This window comes from Saccopteryx leptura, chromosome 1 (assembly GCF_036850995.1).
Source record: "Saccopteryx leptura isolate mSacLep1 chromosome 1, mSacLep1_pri_phased_curated, whole genome shotgun sequence".
Lineage (NCBI taxonomy): Eukaryota > Metazoa > Chordata > Mammalia > Chiroptera > Emballonuridae > Saccopteryx > Saccopteryx leptura.
In genome coordinates, this window is record NC_089503.1 from 69,619,665 (window position 1) to 69,634,900 (window position 15,236).

At 36.1% G+C, this 15,236-nt stretch overlaps 1 protein-coding gene across 15 annotated transcripts in view; it reads right to left on the reverse strand.

The window, feature by feature from the left end:
• DLG2 (discs large MAGUK scaffold protein 2) overlaps positions 1-15,236 on the reverse strand; it is a 2,140,731-nt gene that overhangs the window by 509,818 nt on the left and 1,615,677 nt on the right. For all 15 annotated transcript variants that reach the window (XM_066369745.1, XM_066369736.1, XM_066369732.1 and 12 more), the window contains one exon: positions 885-1,029. In XM_066369745.1, coding sequence (XP_066225842.1) covers positions 885-1,029 — 145 coding nt within the window. The remainder of the gene's footprint in view (positions 1-884; positions 1,030-15,236) is intronic.

The following is a 15,236-nucleotide window of genomic DNA, read 5'->3' on the forward strand; positions in this document are numbered from 1 at the left end:
AAAAATGAATTGCTTCTATATCCAGTTCCTGAAGACAGGACTTTAGATAATGTTCTTGTTGACCAATTAAGAAGAGGAGCAAACCTAGGCTGTATAGTGTCTCATAGTTGCTGCCCTATAAACCCCCACCTCCAACCCATCTCTACTGCCATAGTGACTAACAATTTTCTCTGGCTTCTCTGCCAATACAGTATAACAAACTCAGGTAAAGGTAAGAGCTATGATGATGGTAATTTTTTTTAAGATTTTTATTTATTCATTTTAGGGAGAAAATAAAGAGAGAGGGAAGAGGGGGAGGAGCAAGAAGCATCAACTCTTATATGTGCCTTGACCAGGAAAGCCCAGGGTTTTGAACCGGTGAGCTCAGCTTTCCAGGTTGACGCTTTATCCACTGTGCCACCACAAGCCAGGCAATGATGGTGATTAAGGACCATAATTTCACCATTCAAACACAAGATCTTTTCTCTCAGGAACAAGTATAGTATCATCCTGGTCTATTTGCCATCCTCTCTTTTCCATTCTGCTACTATATAGATTTGACCTAGGAAGAGAAAATATTATGACATGAGAGCTGTTATGCTTTACGGCTTAAGAAATAGACCTTAAAGATGTGTTGCCCTATGTTATTGTAATCACATTGTCTACAATATACACTATTAAGCCTTTCCATCACTGTGGACCTACCAGATCATCATTGTGTCTCACCTTCAGAACATTAGGTAAAGCTCTGCAAGAAAACCAGAGAGTAAAGCACAGGGCCTTTCTGAAGTACTTCGAGAGGAAACAAATGTGAAGGTGCAAGCATAGGACTTGGCCAAGTTTTGTAGAATTCCAGTTTCACAACTGGCATGCTCTGCAAAGATGACACTGAGTGTGGTACTCACAGTGAGTAATATCCGGTGGACCATAAGGATCAGTCATATAAATAGTGGTGGGTTTGCCAACTTTCAGATACACTACATCAGACGTGTTCTTCAATATTGCTACTGCTTCTTCATGTGTTACTTCTTCTAAACTGTAGTTGTTCACCTGAAAGGTGAAACAATTCAACATTAGAGTCAAATCTATGCAGGTGAAGTGAAATACTCAGGTAAGAAGAAACACTGAATTCTGACTCTATTTAAATAGTAAGTTGCAATTATTACAGTCCAGTATCTGCATCATTCTTTGACAAAACAGATGGATTAATGGCATTAGCCAAAGCAGATAAGGGGCAATTGTCAATGCTAAAGAACAGGTTTGCTTCTGCCTTTTCCTATGATGAAGCAACACTTTCTAACGGCAGACAGAATACCCTTTGTGGAAAAAGAAAGAGTGGTCAGATGTCTTTCTTATTATGCCATAGTTTTTGTGGTTACAAATGTAATACATATTCATTGAACTAAAGGAAAGAAGAAAATAAAAATTATCCATAGTCTCCCTATTCTTTAAACAATTCTGACTATATTATACACATTGTTTTGGAATCAGCTTTTTAAATAGAGTGAGCATTTATTCGTATCTTGAATATACTTCTACAACATGACTTTTGCTTTCTACTGAGCACTGTTTTACACAGCTAGAACATTATGATTTAACTAATCTCTTACTAAAGCATGTTTTGCTTGCTTCTACATTTTTTTCTACTGTAAGTAATTTGCAGTAAACCTTTTTGATATTTATACAGAACTTTGATGATTTGACTAGTATAAATCATAGAAATAGAATTGCTAGACCAAACGGAATGAATACAAGTTCTAAAGGCTTTTCATACCTATTTCCAAAGTGTTCTCTGGAAACATGAACCAGTTGCTCTTATACCAACTATAGGAAAACCCCTATTTTCCTACAGCTTCACCAAACTTGGCTTTTCTCACTTTAAAAACTGTTCTCATAGAAATGTCCCATTTAACATGAGTTGATATTCTAAGGGAAAAGTACGAATGTTGGAAGCTCCAGCTCTGCAGGTGAGGAAGTTCAAGGCTACCATATTGCCACTGGCTTTCAGAGTAACTCCACTTTCTTTATTGGACAGAAAAGCCTGGGACACAAGTGCAATTGTCAGTTCATGGCAGTGGATCTCAACAGCACTTCTCTTAAATGGTTTAAAAATGTCCAGGAAGTATTTTACATACCTAGATTATCCTTATTTGGCTACTATTTTATTATAGTGTGATTCTTCAATTTCTGCTGAAATAATGTACAATTGAAATAAATGTGCCAACCCTGGATCCCTATATATTATATTCTCTGTACTATATAATTAGCATGTTAGTCACAAAATACCTTTCAGCATTGCTTTTTTTTCCCTCATGGTGTATAAATTCCATGTGCCTGTTAATCCTTGGTGGGATAGCCCAAGTTAGGGACCCTGGAACTGTAGGGAATAGAACCTGACTGATAAATATGAATTCCGACTGTAAACTTTACCGTAAATTGTAAGTCTCTCTATGTGTTCCTACAGATTTTCTAGACAGTAAACATTCTCTTAAATTATTTTGTACCTTCATGTCTAGCACTTGTTCATTCATTGATCAAATGTTTATTGAATTTCTATTATGTCAGTCACTATTCTGTGTATTAGTGATATAGCAATAAACAATAAGAATGATAATCATAGTAGACACTTATATAGCCTGTATCACACATCAGACACTATTCTAAATTATTTTACATATTAATACAATCCAAACCTCATAATAATTTATGAGGTAGCTATTATAATTAGCTTCATTTTACAGATGAGAAAAGCATGCCTCCAAAAAACCTGCCCAAAGTCATTGATCTAATAAATGGTAGAGGCAGAATCAAAAGCAAGTAAGTTTGGCTCAAGAGACCACATTTTAACTACTCATCTATAGTGCTTATTCTAGGTAAAGAAGATCTGAGATTCCCTGAAACTCACATTCTAATACATTCTAAGGACACAGTTTATGGAATGAGTGGATAGAATAGTCCCATGCAGAAAGTGAGAATGTGGAGAACTACAGGGATAGGAAACACAGTTAATCACAGCAACCCTTATGTAGTAGAGAAATAAGAAAAATAACAGCAATAATAATAGTAACTCACATTTAACACCTACATGTCATATGTTTTCATATACTATGTATATGTTTTGACATAAAGTATATAACTGGTCCTGGTTGAAACTCCATCAGGCAAGCTTTAATAATTAGGCCTATATTACAGATGAGAAAAACTTATGTTTAAAAAAGTCAGTTTGCAACTAAGAGGTCACATAGACTCTAAGTGGCAAAGCCATCAGTTGGATTATAGTCCTCCTGAAAAAATTAAAATGAGACTGTCCTTGAGTGTTGGTTCATTAAAACCCAGGGTTTACCTCATCTAGACTTTCTCCCTTGAAGAGAATGGAGTCTCCTTCTAAGTATACATATAGAAATAACATAAATCCTAGTGTTATATAAACCTGAACGATCATTATACTTCTTGCCTAATCCAGTGGTTACTACATTGCATCATCCAAATACAATGACATATTAGTTAAAAGATAAATAATTTGTTCATTCATTTATATATTTAAAAAAAGAGTAAATCAAAATGGAACATAGCTTGATATATCTATCTCTTCAAAAGCTTCTTATATAGGCCCTGGCCGGTTGGCTCAGTGGTAGAGCGTCGGCCTGGCGTGCAGAAGTCCTGGGTTTAATTCCTGGCCAGGGCACACAGGAGAGGCGCCCATTTGCTTCTCCACCCCTCCCCCTCTCCTTCCTCTCTGTCTCTCTCTTCCCCTCCCACAGCGAGGCTCCATTGGAGCAAAGATGGCCCGGGTGCTGGGGATGGCTTCTTGGCCTCTGCCCCAGGTGATAGAGTGGCTCTGGTCCCTACAGAGCAAGGCCCCAGAGGGGCAGAGCGTCGCCCCCTGGTGGGCAGAGCATTGCCCCCCTGGTGGGCATGCCGGGTGGATCCCGGTCGGGCGCATGCGGGAGTCTGTCTGTCTCTCCCCGTTTCCAGCTTTAGAAAAAAAAAAAGCTTCTTATATATTTGATCACTTGTACCACTTGTAATTTGATAATGAATATTTACAAATAATACTCTGAATATTCTGACCAACGGCCCCAGAAACTTACATTGATAAAACAGAATAGAAGCAAAATTTTTTGGAATAACAGAAGGGATGACAAGTCAAGGGATAAAGACCCTGAAGGATAGAAACCAGTTGGATTAGATGACCAGCGGCACAGGAGCTCCATTTGTGAGAGGAGCTCATTGTTTCTCTCCCCAAAGCACAGAAAGCACACAGCTCATTAGATTATCAGTGAAAAAGAGATGAGAGCAGTGCTTATTTAATTGCGTTTTTGCCATTTTTAAGGGAAGCAGTGAAACCTCCCTTAAATGTTACCTTCAAGCACATTTTCTGACTTTGCTAACAGAGTCTTAGATCACAAGGAAAATCTTAAGACCAGAAAGTAGAAATTGAGGACAGGATGGAGGTAAGGAGGAGAATATTGGTAGTTTAAAGTGGTGGTAGGTCAGTCTGTTTTTATTTATGACAAGGGAAGTGCTGGAAACTTTATGCAGATTTAGGCATGGACCAAGTAGTATGATACTGGCAACAGGAGGTAGGCATCAAGAGTACATGCTTTTGACTCATGCAGACTAGGATTTGAGTCCTGGTTCTGGCACTTTCTAGCTATGTAACCTTGGGAAACTTATTTCACATTTTTAGCCTCAGTTTTGACATTTGTAAAATAAGTACGATAATAATCATTGCCTCAAAGAATTGCAGTTTTAAATGTATTGACCTATGTAAGGTGACAGACACTTTGCAGTACTTATTAATGGTAGTAGTAAAGTATTAAACTACTCTTATTAGTGTCAAAGTACTCTTATTAATGTTACTATTGTCATCAACCATCTCTCTTCCCAGGAAACAGAAATTCTTGGTGAAATTTTTTGCTGAGCATTTTCCTGTAAACATCTGTGAACTGATGAGTTTAATTAGGGTACTGTTGATGAGGCTTCTGCTTTTTTGTTTTTTTTTTTTTTTTTTTCAGATCAGTACAGGATCTGGAGCAAAAACTGTTCTTTTGTGCTGAAGTCTTCAAAATGTTTTTCATGAAAGTGGGTTTATTTGGGTTAATTACGTGTGTGTATTATCCTATGAACTCCCAAGATAAAGAACCTACAGCTGGAGCTGATTGTATGAAGAGAGAAGGGACATTATACTGATTGGCTAGCTGCTCTTATCATTGTTTTGCATTGTCTTTCTCCTCTTTTTCTTTTGTAGTGAGTATCTGCCTATAACAGTGAACACTGAGCAACTGGCCTGGTTTCAGAAAAAAACTCATGTGCATTTGAATGAAGTACTTCCATAGAGCATGCATGTGTTACACTGGCTGGGAGAGGCACATGTGTGCCTGGCTGTGTGCTCATGAGGACATATACTATGGGACCATGGACTGAGTCCAAGGAAGAGGTTGGTGAGATAACTCATGCTCTCCAGCAGAAAAAGGAGCACTGAATTTGAGGACAATGCAGATAAAAGAGGACAAACCAGCTGAAGGAAGAATTGCCAGGAGACTTGTAAGAAGGAAACTTGGAAGTGTGATGAGAATTCAAGGGAGTGTAAGCAAATATATGCACAATGGTACTAAGATGGGAAGTATGGGGGCAGAAGAGGTCGGAGATAAGGAGGAATGAACCAAGTACTGACAGTGAGATCCTGACCTTTCTGTATTCATTTGGGAATACCCATGTGGTGGGACAAACTAGGAGGTGATTAGGTACATAAAAGTTACCTAAGACATACTAAAGAAAATATGAAACTTTAGAAACACTAAAAAAATGACAAACTCCAAAGTTATCTTTTAAAAAAGAAGACAGACATTGATCACTAGATTGTAAGATAAATTAAAAAGGTACTAATGTATTAATGTCAATGATATAACAAATATACATAAAACAAAAACTAAAGTTGCTGCAGTACACTGAAATTAATTCTTACAATAAAATTGATTTTTAAAATAATAACTATGAATGAGTAGGAAACACTAATAATGGTTACTTGGTATAATAAATATGTTATTTTTTTTTAGCAATAAGCATGTATTAGTTATTGTTAAATCAGATTCACCTTATTTTTTAAATGAACAAAAACAAAATTTTAAATAAGAAAGGACAGAAACTAAGTACAGTGGCTTTATTATGAAACACACATAACAAGATCTCATGAATGATGGAAATTGGAAGGGAGAAGAAGGACGGTGGTTTTTCATGCTTAATGAATTGACTTAAATTTATTAAAAATGATTAGCCACATTATAACTTCAAGTATTTCTAGAAATAAAGTCAATTTGGTATAATAAGAATAATTTTAAATGTAGAATCAGCTATGGTTTCAATTTCTAGATTCATGAATTTTGGTCCAATAAATATCTTTACTGAGCAATAATTTTTTGATAGGTAAAATGTGGATACTACTGATTTATTTGTTGATTTATAAAAATGGAATGATACCATGAACCTGAAAAACATTGTATAATATAATAATTAAACATTATAATCAGTGCTTCTGGGGATCCTGCTACTGGAAATAATTACTTCCTGTTCAGGGCTCTTTCTGTGAAAATGGCCACCCCCTTCCACAACACTTTGCAGTGCCTCTTCCCACCTCAGAGACTCACCTTCTCAAGGGCAATAATTAGATTATTTTCATCTTTGCATTCCCCCAGCTGATACTGTTAAGTAGCAGGCATTTTATAAATGTTGAAATAATAAGCTAAATAAGTAAAAAAGTAACAATGTTGCAAAGAAAAAGTGATTAAAATTTTCTATTTTATAAGGACAATGAGGCAGTTGTGTTGAGTTTCCATTTCATATTTGTGTTAAGCCATAGAAGAAAGGATAGAGAATGAAGGTCATTCAACCAAAAGCACACAATTATTAGACACGCACTCTGTGTCAGGGGCAGGATATAAGGATGAAAGGTTGGTACAGAAGAGACCACTGGGTCACATCAGCTTATAAGGGACAGAATGAAAGTCCCAACAGTATAAATTTCTTTCTCTTACATTATTAAAGTATTTCTTAATCTTATTTCACAGAGAGAGAGAGAGAGAGAAAGAGAGAGCAAGCAAGTGACAGTGATGTGTTGATTGATTTCAGCTTCCTCTATAGCAGTGGCCACCAAAATGGACAGCATGATATGAACCCCTGGGCAAGTCACTGGATACAGGAAGAAATATTTAAACTTTTATTAATATTTACCACATTGATCTTTATCTTTCTATTTGTGTGTATGTTATAAAATGTGCATAATATATTAGCATAGTTATATATGTATTCAATTTAAAATAAAGAAATATACATATATTAAAGGCAACTTTTTGTGCTTTACGAATAGGTTATGTCATTAAAAGAATTTTAAAACCACCATTCTGTATAGCATCATATATGATAACTATGAGAAAATTCTAGAAACAGGGTCATTAAACTGTGTATAAGCAAGGAAAAACAACAATATAGTGGAAGGCTTTAAACTCTACATAAAAAGTCATTGCAATTGTATTGCATTGTATTGTAATCTTATTACATTTGAGAGAAATTAGAAGAAAGTCCAAGAAACATTGAACCATATTTTTTTCTTCTGGTGTTTCAGAAGTGACTCCAACTATAGGAGACAAAGTTTTAGGGATGAACTATTTGAAATGCTTGTCAGCCCATTGCTTTAAATTGCTAAATGATATTGTCCCACTTTGACAGAATAAGTGCTCTCACCAAAGTCACCCTCAGGAGAAGCCGTGGACCGGCAGCTAAGCGGGCTAGGATGTGATTAGGTAAGGGCATGGCTGGGTTCTTAACCTGGATGCACATTGGAATCATTTGCAAAACTTAAAAAAAATTTTTTTTAATGAAGTGTGGCTCCTAACCTAGAGATTCTGACTCGCCTACTTAGAGTTTATTGGTGCCTAGGAATATATAGAATTAAAAAATTTACCACACTATTCAAACATGTCACCGAGATTGAGAACCTGGTGAAAGGAATGTGGTTCTAGGACCTGGATATCTATCTCTGAATATAGTCACAGTTTAGTAGTTATGTAATATTGGAAATTCCTTTGTCTTCTCTGAGTTCCAACTTTCTTTACTGGAAAATAAGAACAATAGCAATGGCTATCCTATCCATCTCTCCAGTGTTGGAGGGAAGCGTGTGTGGGATGCCAGAGGAGAAAGATAATTTTAAGATGAAAGCAGCATGTGGTGGTGAAAGAGACATGCGCAAAGAGAGTTGGCTTTTGGTTCTTATCTAAGGTTGGTCTGATCAATGAGAGTGCTTTAAAGTCCTGCTCATTATTTAGATAATTTCCACATATTTGCACTGTCTTCAAGATGATTTTCTAATTACTATTTAGATAAAATTTTATAAATCTACCAAAATAATAATTTAGGTCCTCACAACTCAAACTCATTCAGAAAATTGTATTATTTCCACCCACATTCCCTAAATCCATTTACTATCCTTACCATCGGATATTAATTTTGGAATAAATATAAGAGATAGTGCATCTCGGGGTGTACTGCACTGAACTCTAGTTTTAAGTGTTTTATAAACATTACTTTAAGAACAGATTCCACAAACAAAACAGAAACATACTCATAGATACAGACAAAGAACAAACTGATAGTTGTCAGAGGAGAGAAGGTTATGGGAAAAGGTGAAGGGATTGAGAAGTATACTGGGAGTTCAAAATAGTCATGGAGATGTAAAGTGCAGCATAAGGTCTGACCAGGTGGTGGCGCAGTGGATAAAGCATTGGACTGGGAGGCAGAGGACCCAGGTTTGGAACCCCGAGGTCACCAGTTTGAACGTGAGCTAATCTGGTTTGAGCACAGCACACCAGATTGAACCCAAGGTCGCTGGCTTGAGCAAGGGGTCACTTGATCTGCTGTAGCCCCTCGGTCAAGGCACAGTTGAGAAAGCAATGAATGAACAACAAGGTGAGGAATTGATGCTTCTCGTCTCTCTCCCTTTCTGTCATTCTGTCCCTATCTGTCCCTCTCTCTGGCTCTCTCTGTCACAAAAATAAATAAATAAATAATAGATAAATAAATAAATAACTTGCAGCGTAGGAAATATAGTCAATAATATTATAGTAACTGTGTATGGTGCCAGGTGGATATTGGAAATAGCATAAGGACCTCTTTGTTAAATATATAACTGTCGCATCACTATGTTGTACACCTGAAACTAATAGAACATAATATTGAATGTAAACTGTAATTGAAATATAATTTTTAAAAAGAATAAAAACTCCAAAAAAAGAACAAAAAAAGAGGAAAGGGTTTCACAACAAAATGCATTTGAAAATTATTGTATTAATCAAAGTGAAATTAATTCCAGGACCTTACAGACCTTTTAAAATTCTAAATTTCATTGAAGATCTACAAGAGAAGTGAATAGAAGTTGCAGAATTTCCCAAACTTATTTGTCCATAGATCGTTTTCATGTGATGCAATCAATGATGAAATTAGTATTTTAAAATACACTTGGGAGCCTGACCAGGTGTTGGCGCAATGGATAGAGCATCGGACTGGGATGCAAGGACCCAGGTTTGAGACCCTGAGGTCGCCAGCTTGAGCGCGGGCTCATCTGGTTTGAGCAAAGCTCACCAGCTTGAACCCAAGGTCGCTGGCTTAAGCAAGGGGTCACTCAGTCTGCTGTAGCCCCACAGTCAAGGCACATTTGAGAAAGCAATCAATGAATAACTAAGCACCACAACAAAAAATTGATGATCAATGCTTCTCATCTCTCTCCGTTCCTGTCTGTCTGTCCCTATCTATCCCTCTCCCTGACTCTCTCTATGTCTCTGTAAAATAAATAAATAAATAAAAAATAAATGAAATAAAATACACTTGGGAAACACTAATTTAAAGCAATTATGCTATGTAAAGAAGTCAAAACAGACAACCAAAGATGTACATGACTTGCCCAAGGTCAATTAGGTAGAGTTAGTGCTAAGTGCCTGGGACCTGAACAGTTATCCGACATCTGAGGTCATTGTTTTTCCATTCTACTTCAGTGCTGCATTACCCCTGTCTACTGCTTCCCTTTAAGAAGAATTAGAAAACAAAACAAAACAAATAACCAAACAACAACAAAAAACAGTCATACAGATTTATGCTCTATAAAAAATGTAAAAGTTCTCTCACTGACCGTGCTCCCCCACCCCCAAAAGCCAAGCAGAAGTCATAGAAAAAAAGACTAATGTTGTGAAGTTTAAAATCACAACATGACAAGTGGCTTTGACAGCTAACAGTTCATGTTACCCTTTAGAGAAGAAAATCAGATGACCCTGGGCTCAAAGTCTCTGGTATTATGTAGATAAAGATAAAGAACATTACATTTCTGTAATATATGTTGCTCTAGGTATCTCCTTGGTAAGGCTTAATAAAAACCAGTGTTTAGAAAATATATGAAAGAATTTGAAAATTATCAACAGTGTTAACTTCTCATCATCTGTCCCATAAAGTTTAGGGCCAGGAGGTAATCACTTCATCTGAGATTATAACATAAGGATACTGATACAATCCACAAAAATCAGATGTGATTGTCATTTGACAAAATAAACAGAAAAAAAATTCCAGTGAATGATTAGTGCAAGCAGAAGGAAAAAATTTTAAAGTTATTTTTTTGATAAATAAAACATCTGGATGACCCAAGAAACATCAAAGAGGTCTGACATTTAAGCCATTTTAGTTGAAACACTAAGAGGCATACCTGCATAGGTAATGGGCAGAATGATTTTTTCTTATAGCAGAATAAATGTAAAGGTCAGATGGGGGAGTAATATTTTTAGAAATCAAAAGAACATTTTGTTAAATGGGTAATCTACTTACAGAAGAAAAATGGTTGAGTGGTAAAATTCACTGCAAAATGGAGAGAAAATGTGTAAAACATTTTAAAAGACTGAGAAGTGAAGTGGCAAGATATAATTTCTCAAAAAATGTGGGAGAGAAATTAGTATTCACCTTTACAAAGGATGGAGTTATGAAGAAAGAAATGTATATGTAAATATACTTTGATGTGATTTTAAGGAAAAAATCTCTAATGATAGAACCTAATGAATAGCTCACAGGTCGCATTAAACTTAAAGTCTATATCCTTTGTTCTAACAGAGGTGAGAGACTACATCTTACTTTTTTATGGGATACTGGTGTGCCAAAGAGAGTTGGAACAAGATAATATCTAAGATGGAAACTTTTCAATTCTGAAATGTAAGGAGTACTTAGGGAAAAATTGTATCTAATACATATGGTATAATTCTGGTGGTGCCCAACATTATAGCTATTTTGGTTGAGAAACTAGAAAGCCTATTACTAAGATTCTTTTTTTTTCTTTTTGTGACAGAGACAGAGAGAGACACAGAGAGAGACAGGTATAGACAGACAGACAGGAAGGGAGAGAGATGAGAAGCATCAATTCTTTGTTGTGGCTCCTTAGTTGTTCATTGATTGCTTTCTCATATGTGCCTTAACCAGGGGCTACAGCAGACCGAGTGACCCCTTGCTCAAGCCAGTGAACTTGGGCATGAGATGGTTAGCCTTGCTCAAACCAGATGAGCCCGCATTCAAGCTGGCGACCTTGGGGTTTTGAATCTGGGTCCTCTGCTTCCCAGTCTGACACTCTATTCACTGTGCCACTGTCTGGTCAGGCATTGAGGTTCTTAATAAATAATAATAATTAATAATAATAATTAATAATAATAATTAATAATAATTGTAATTGTGCTTTCACTGCAGGGCAGATGTTGGGAGACTTTCTGAAGTGTGGTGATGCAGTCACAAAAGTCTAAAGAATTTAATGGAGTTTCGTTTTAGATAAATTTACTTAAAGAACTATGAGTAATATAGGGGGAATTTTTCCTAAGAAGTGGTGCTAATTGTGTTAGAAAGAAGAATAGCTATTTAGAGAAAAGAACAGAATGTGGTTCAGGTGGTAAATCACAGAATTTAAATTATTCATATTTTCTTTGGGGGAGGAGAGAAGATGAGGATGATAAAAAAGACATGAATGTAGCATTGTAAAGGGAAGAGGAGGTGGAAAGGAATGACAGAGGAAGAGCACTGATTAATATTGTTGAGGTGAAGCAAGATAATTGGTCTTTTGGAATTGCTTTCATGATTTTTTTCCTTATTCTCTCCCTCCCGATCATATTTCTTTCAGAATATTATAAAATGAATCATTTCTTTTATTTCCAATAGCAGCTTGACAGTTGCCTTGGAAGTAATAATTATGTTTTCCTTACATAAAAGAGAAAATACCTATTATTGTTGAAGGTTCATTTTTTTAAAAGCTATTTTTTATTTTAATACTCAAAACAGTTAAAGATTATTTCACAGCTATTTTAAAAATCATTGTATCTACAATGAATACCAAGAAAATGGTAATAAAATAATAGCATGATGTCTAGAAAATCCTTTGATGGAATTATTTAGCCTTTGAGGGTTTTTTTTTAAAAATTCAAAATAAAGCTAGTAATTTAAATAAAACCCTAAGAAATCAGCACACAGCATCTAGAATGGTATTACAATAGTAGCAGTTGAAGAAATACCAGAAGAATTGTCTACAACAAAACTCTTATAGAAGAACAATGAGTCATGGGTCATATCAGTAACAATCTATGGGAGTAATTACTGAAACTACCCTCTTCATTTCAATTTAGTATCATGTAGGAGATAAATATCTCAGTCTATTTCATTCCTAAGTCAACAAACAATAAAGTTTACATTCTTGAAATGACTTTGTAAGTTCTTCCAGCTCAAAAACACTTTTCTGGCTCAAAAGACACAACTTCATAAGAACCAGCTTTTACATGAAAGGCAAAAAACAAAGCAAACAAACAAAATTCAGAAAGTCTTAAGAATAAAAAAGGCAATTCTACTATACAGCATAGTGCCTATAGCTAATAATACTGTCTTATATACCTAAAATTTGCTGAGGTTAGATCTTATGCTAAGTGTTCTTAAGCACATCTATACACAAATAATAATAATAATAATTATAGGAATGGGAGAAAACTTTGGGAGATGATGACTGTATTTATAGCCTTAATGGTAGTGATGATTTCATGGGTACATACTTATTGCTTAACTAATAGAATTGTATCCATTAAATGTGTATAGGTTTTTTTACATGTCAGCCATAACTCAATAAAGTAGTTTTTAAAAAAGAAAATAAAATGATAGTAACTTCGCATAGTAAAAGAGTAAAAAACTCTCAGATGCAACTTTGACTAAAGTCATTTAATGCTACATTTTTTGCCCATAGTTTGACCCTATGTTTTCTTCTACCAAAATTGCTTTCTAAGTACTGGCTATTGTCTGGGAAATCGTAGGTGCTCAATATATTACTTGTTAAATAAAGGAATTAATGGGTGAATGAGTGATAACTAGAAGAAGAAAAGATCTGACTGACAGATTTTAGGAAACAAATGCAAAGGCCATGCTTAGTGGTTATCAGCATGGAAGTGAGCCAGATAGCCTGGATTTAAAACCCAGTTCTGTCCATTGCTAACTACATGGCCATCCTGAGTTAGTAAATCTCTCTATACTTCAGTTTCCTTTTGCTTATATAAAATAGGTCATTGTGAGAAATATATGTTACATTACAGAAAAGCACTTTTAAAAGCACATAGAAAATAGTTAAAGCCAAATAAATATCAAGAATGTTATAGAGGTCTTATCCAAATAATTCAATAGAAAGGTCATTGCCAGCTATGAAATTAGAATGAGACTAAAGACAAGCTGCCCGGAACAGGGAAGTGGGCACAATGATCTTTGAAGTTCAACCTACAAAACTTGCATGTGTCCTAGAAATGACTATTCTGCTGAGACTCTATAGATTAATATCTTTCACAAAAGTGTTGGAGATGATGACTCCTTGCAGACATACATTAGGGGCTCTCTTTTAATAAGGGCAGACATAAGACTAGATATGACTTGATATACTGATCTTACTTGAGAGCTGTCATCTATTAATTTTCAATATTTGATTATTATACTATAGACTTGATATAAAAGAGTAAATGGAGATAAAACAGCTTTATTAAGTGAAATCCCAAATGCTTTACTGCTTATACAGTAATTGTCTTATGTTTCCTTAGTTATCGTATAACCCAATGACTGAGAAAGGGTGGCCATGTGCTGGTATCAATCTTTTCCAGGGCTCCTGAAGCAGGAGGACAGCTGGCAAATACAACAGCTGTAACACTGTCTGGGGGGAGAGGAGGAAGGGATCCATTTACACATGTGACAGAAGTCACTGTATGAATTCTTAGAAGTTGGGGACTGCATCTATACTGATTGAACAAAGGACCACAGAGAGACAGAAATCACATACCAATAGCATTATTCCCTTTGTTATGCAAAGCCTCCCTCTCTAGCAGTCCAGCTTTAGCAACTTCTCTGGTTAATAAGAGATAGATCACCTGGAAAAGCAACGTATAAACTTTGTGCCTTGTGTATCTATGAAAACTGGTGAAAACTTAGATTTAAAAATTTTCATCTAGTCAGATAAAATTCTATGTGTACTTTTGAGATCTTTTATCACAAAATATGCTCTGCATTCTATTTCTGCCCATGCTCACTGGTATGGAGTGAATTGTGTCCCCTTCCCGCAATTTCATGTGTTGAAGTTCTGAGACTGCCAATATCGCTGTACTTGGAGATAGGGTATTAAGGTTACTAATTAAATGAGTTAAGGGTGGAGCTCTAATGCAAGGATATAGGACTGGTGGCTTTAGAGAAGAGAAAGAGACAGGGAGATTGTTCTCTCAGCACAAGCACTGAGGAAAGGCCATGTGAGGACATACAGAGAAGACAGGTGACTGGAAGCCAGGAAGAGAATGGGCCAGAACCTTGGTCTTGGACAGCTTCTAGACCAGGGGTCCCCAAACTACGGCCTGCGGGCCATGTGCGGCCCCCTGAGGCCATTTATCCAGCCCCCGCCGCACTTCCGGAAGGGGCACCTCTTTCATTGGTGGTCAGTGAGAGGAGCATAGTTTCCATTGAAATACTGGTCAGTTTGTTGATTTAAATTTACTTGTTCTTTATTTTAAATATTGTATTTGTTCCTGTTTTGTTTTTTTACTTTAAAATAAGATATGTGCAGTGTGCGTAGGGATTTGTTCATAGTTTTTTTTTATAGTCTGGCCCTCCAATGGTCTGAAGGACAGTGAACTGGCCCCCTGTGTAAACAGTTTGGGGACCCCTGTTCTAGACAATGGAGAAAAGAT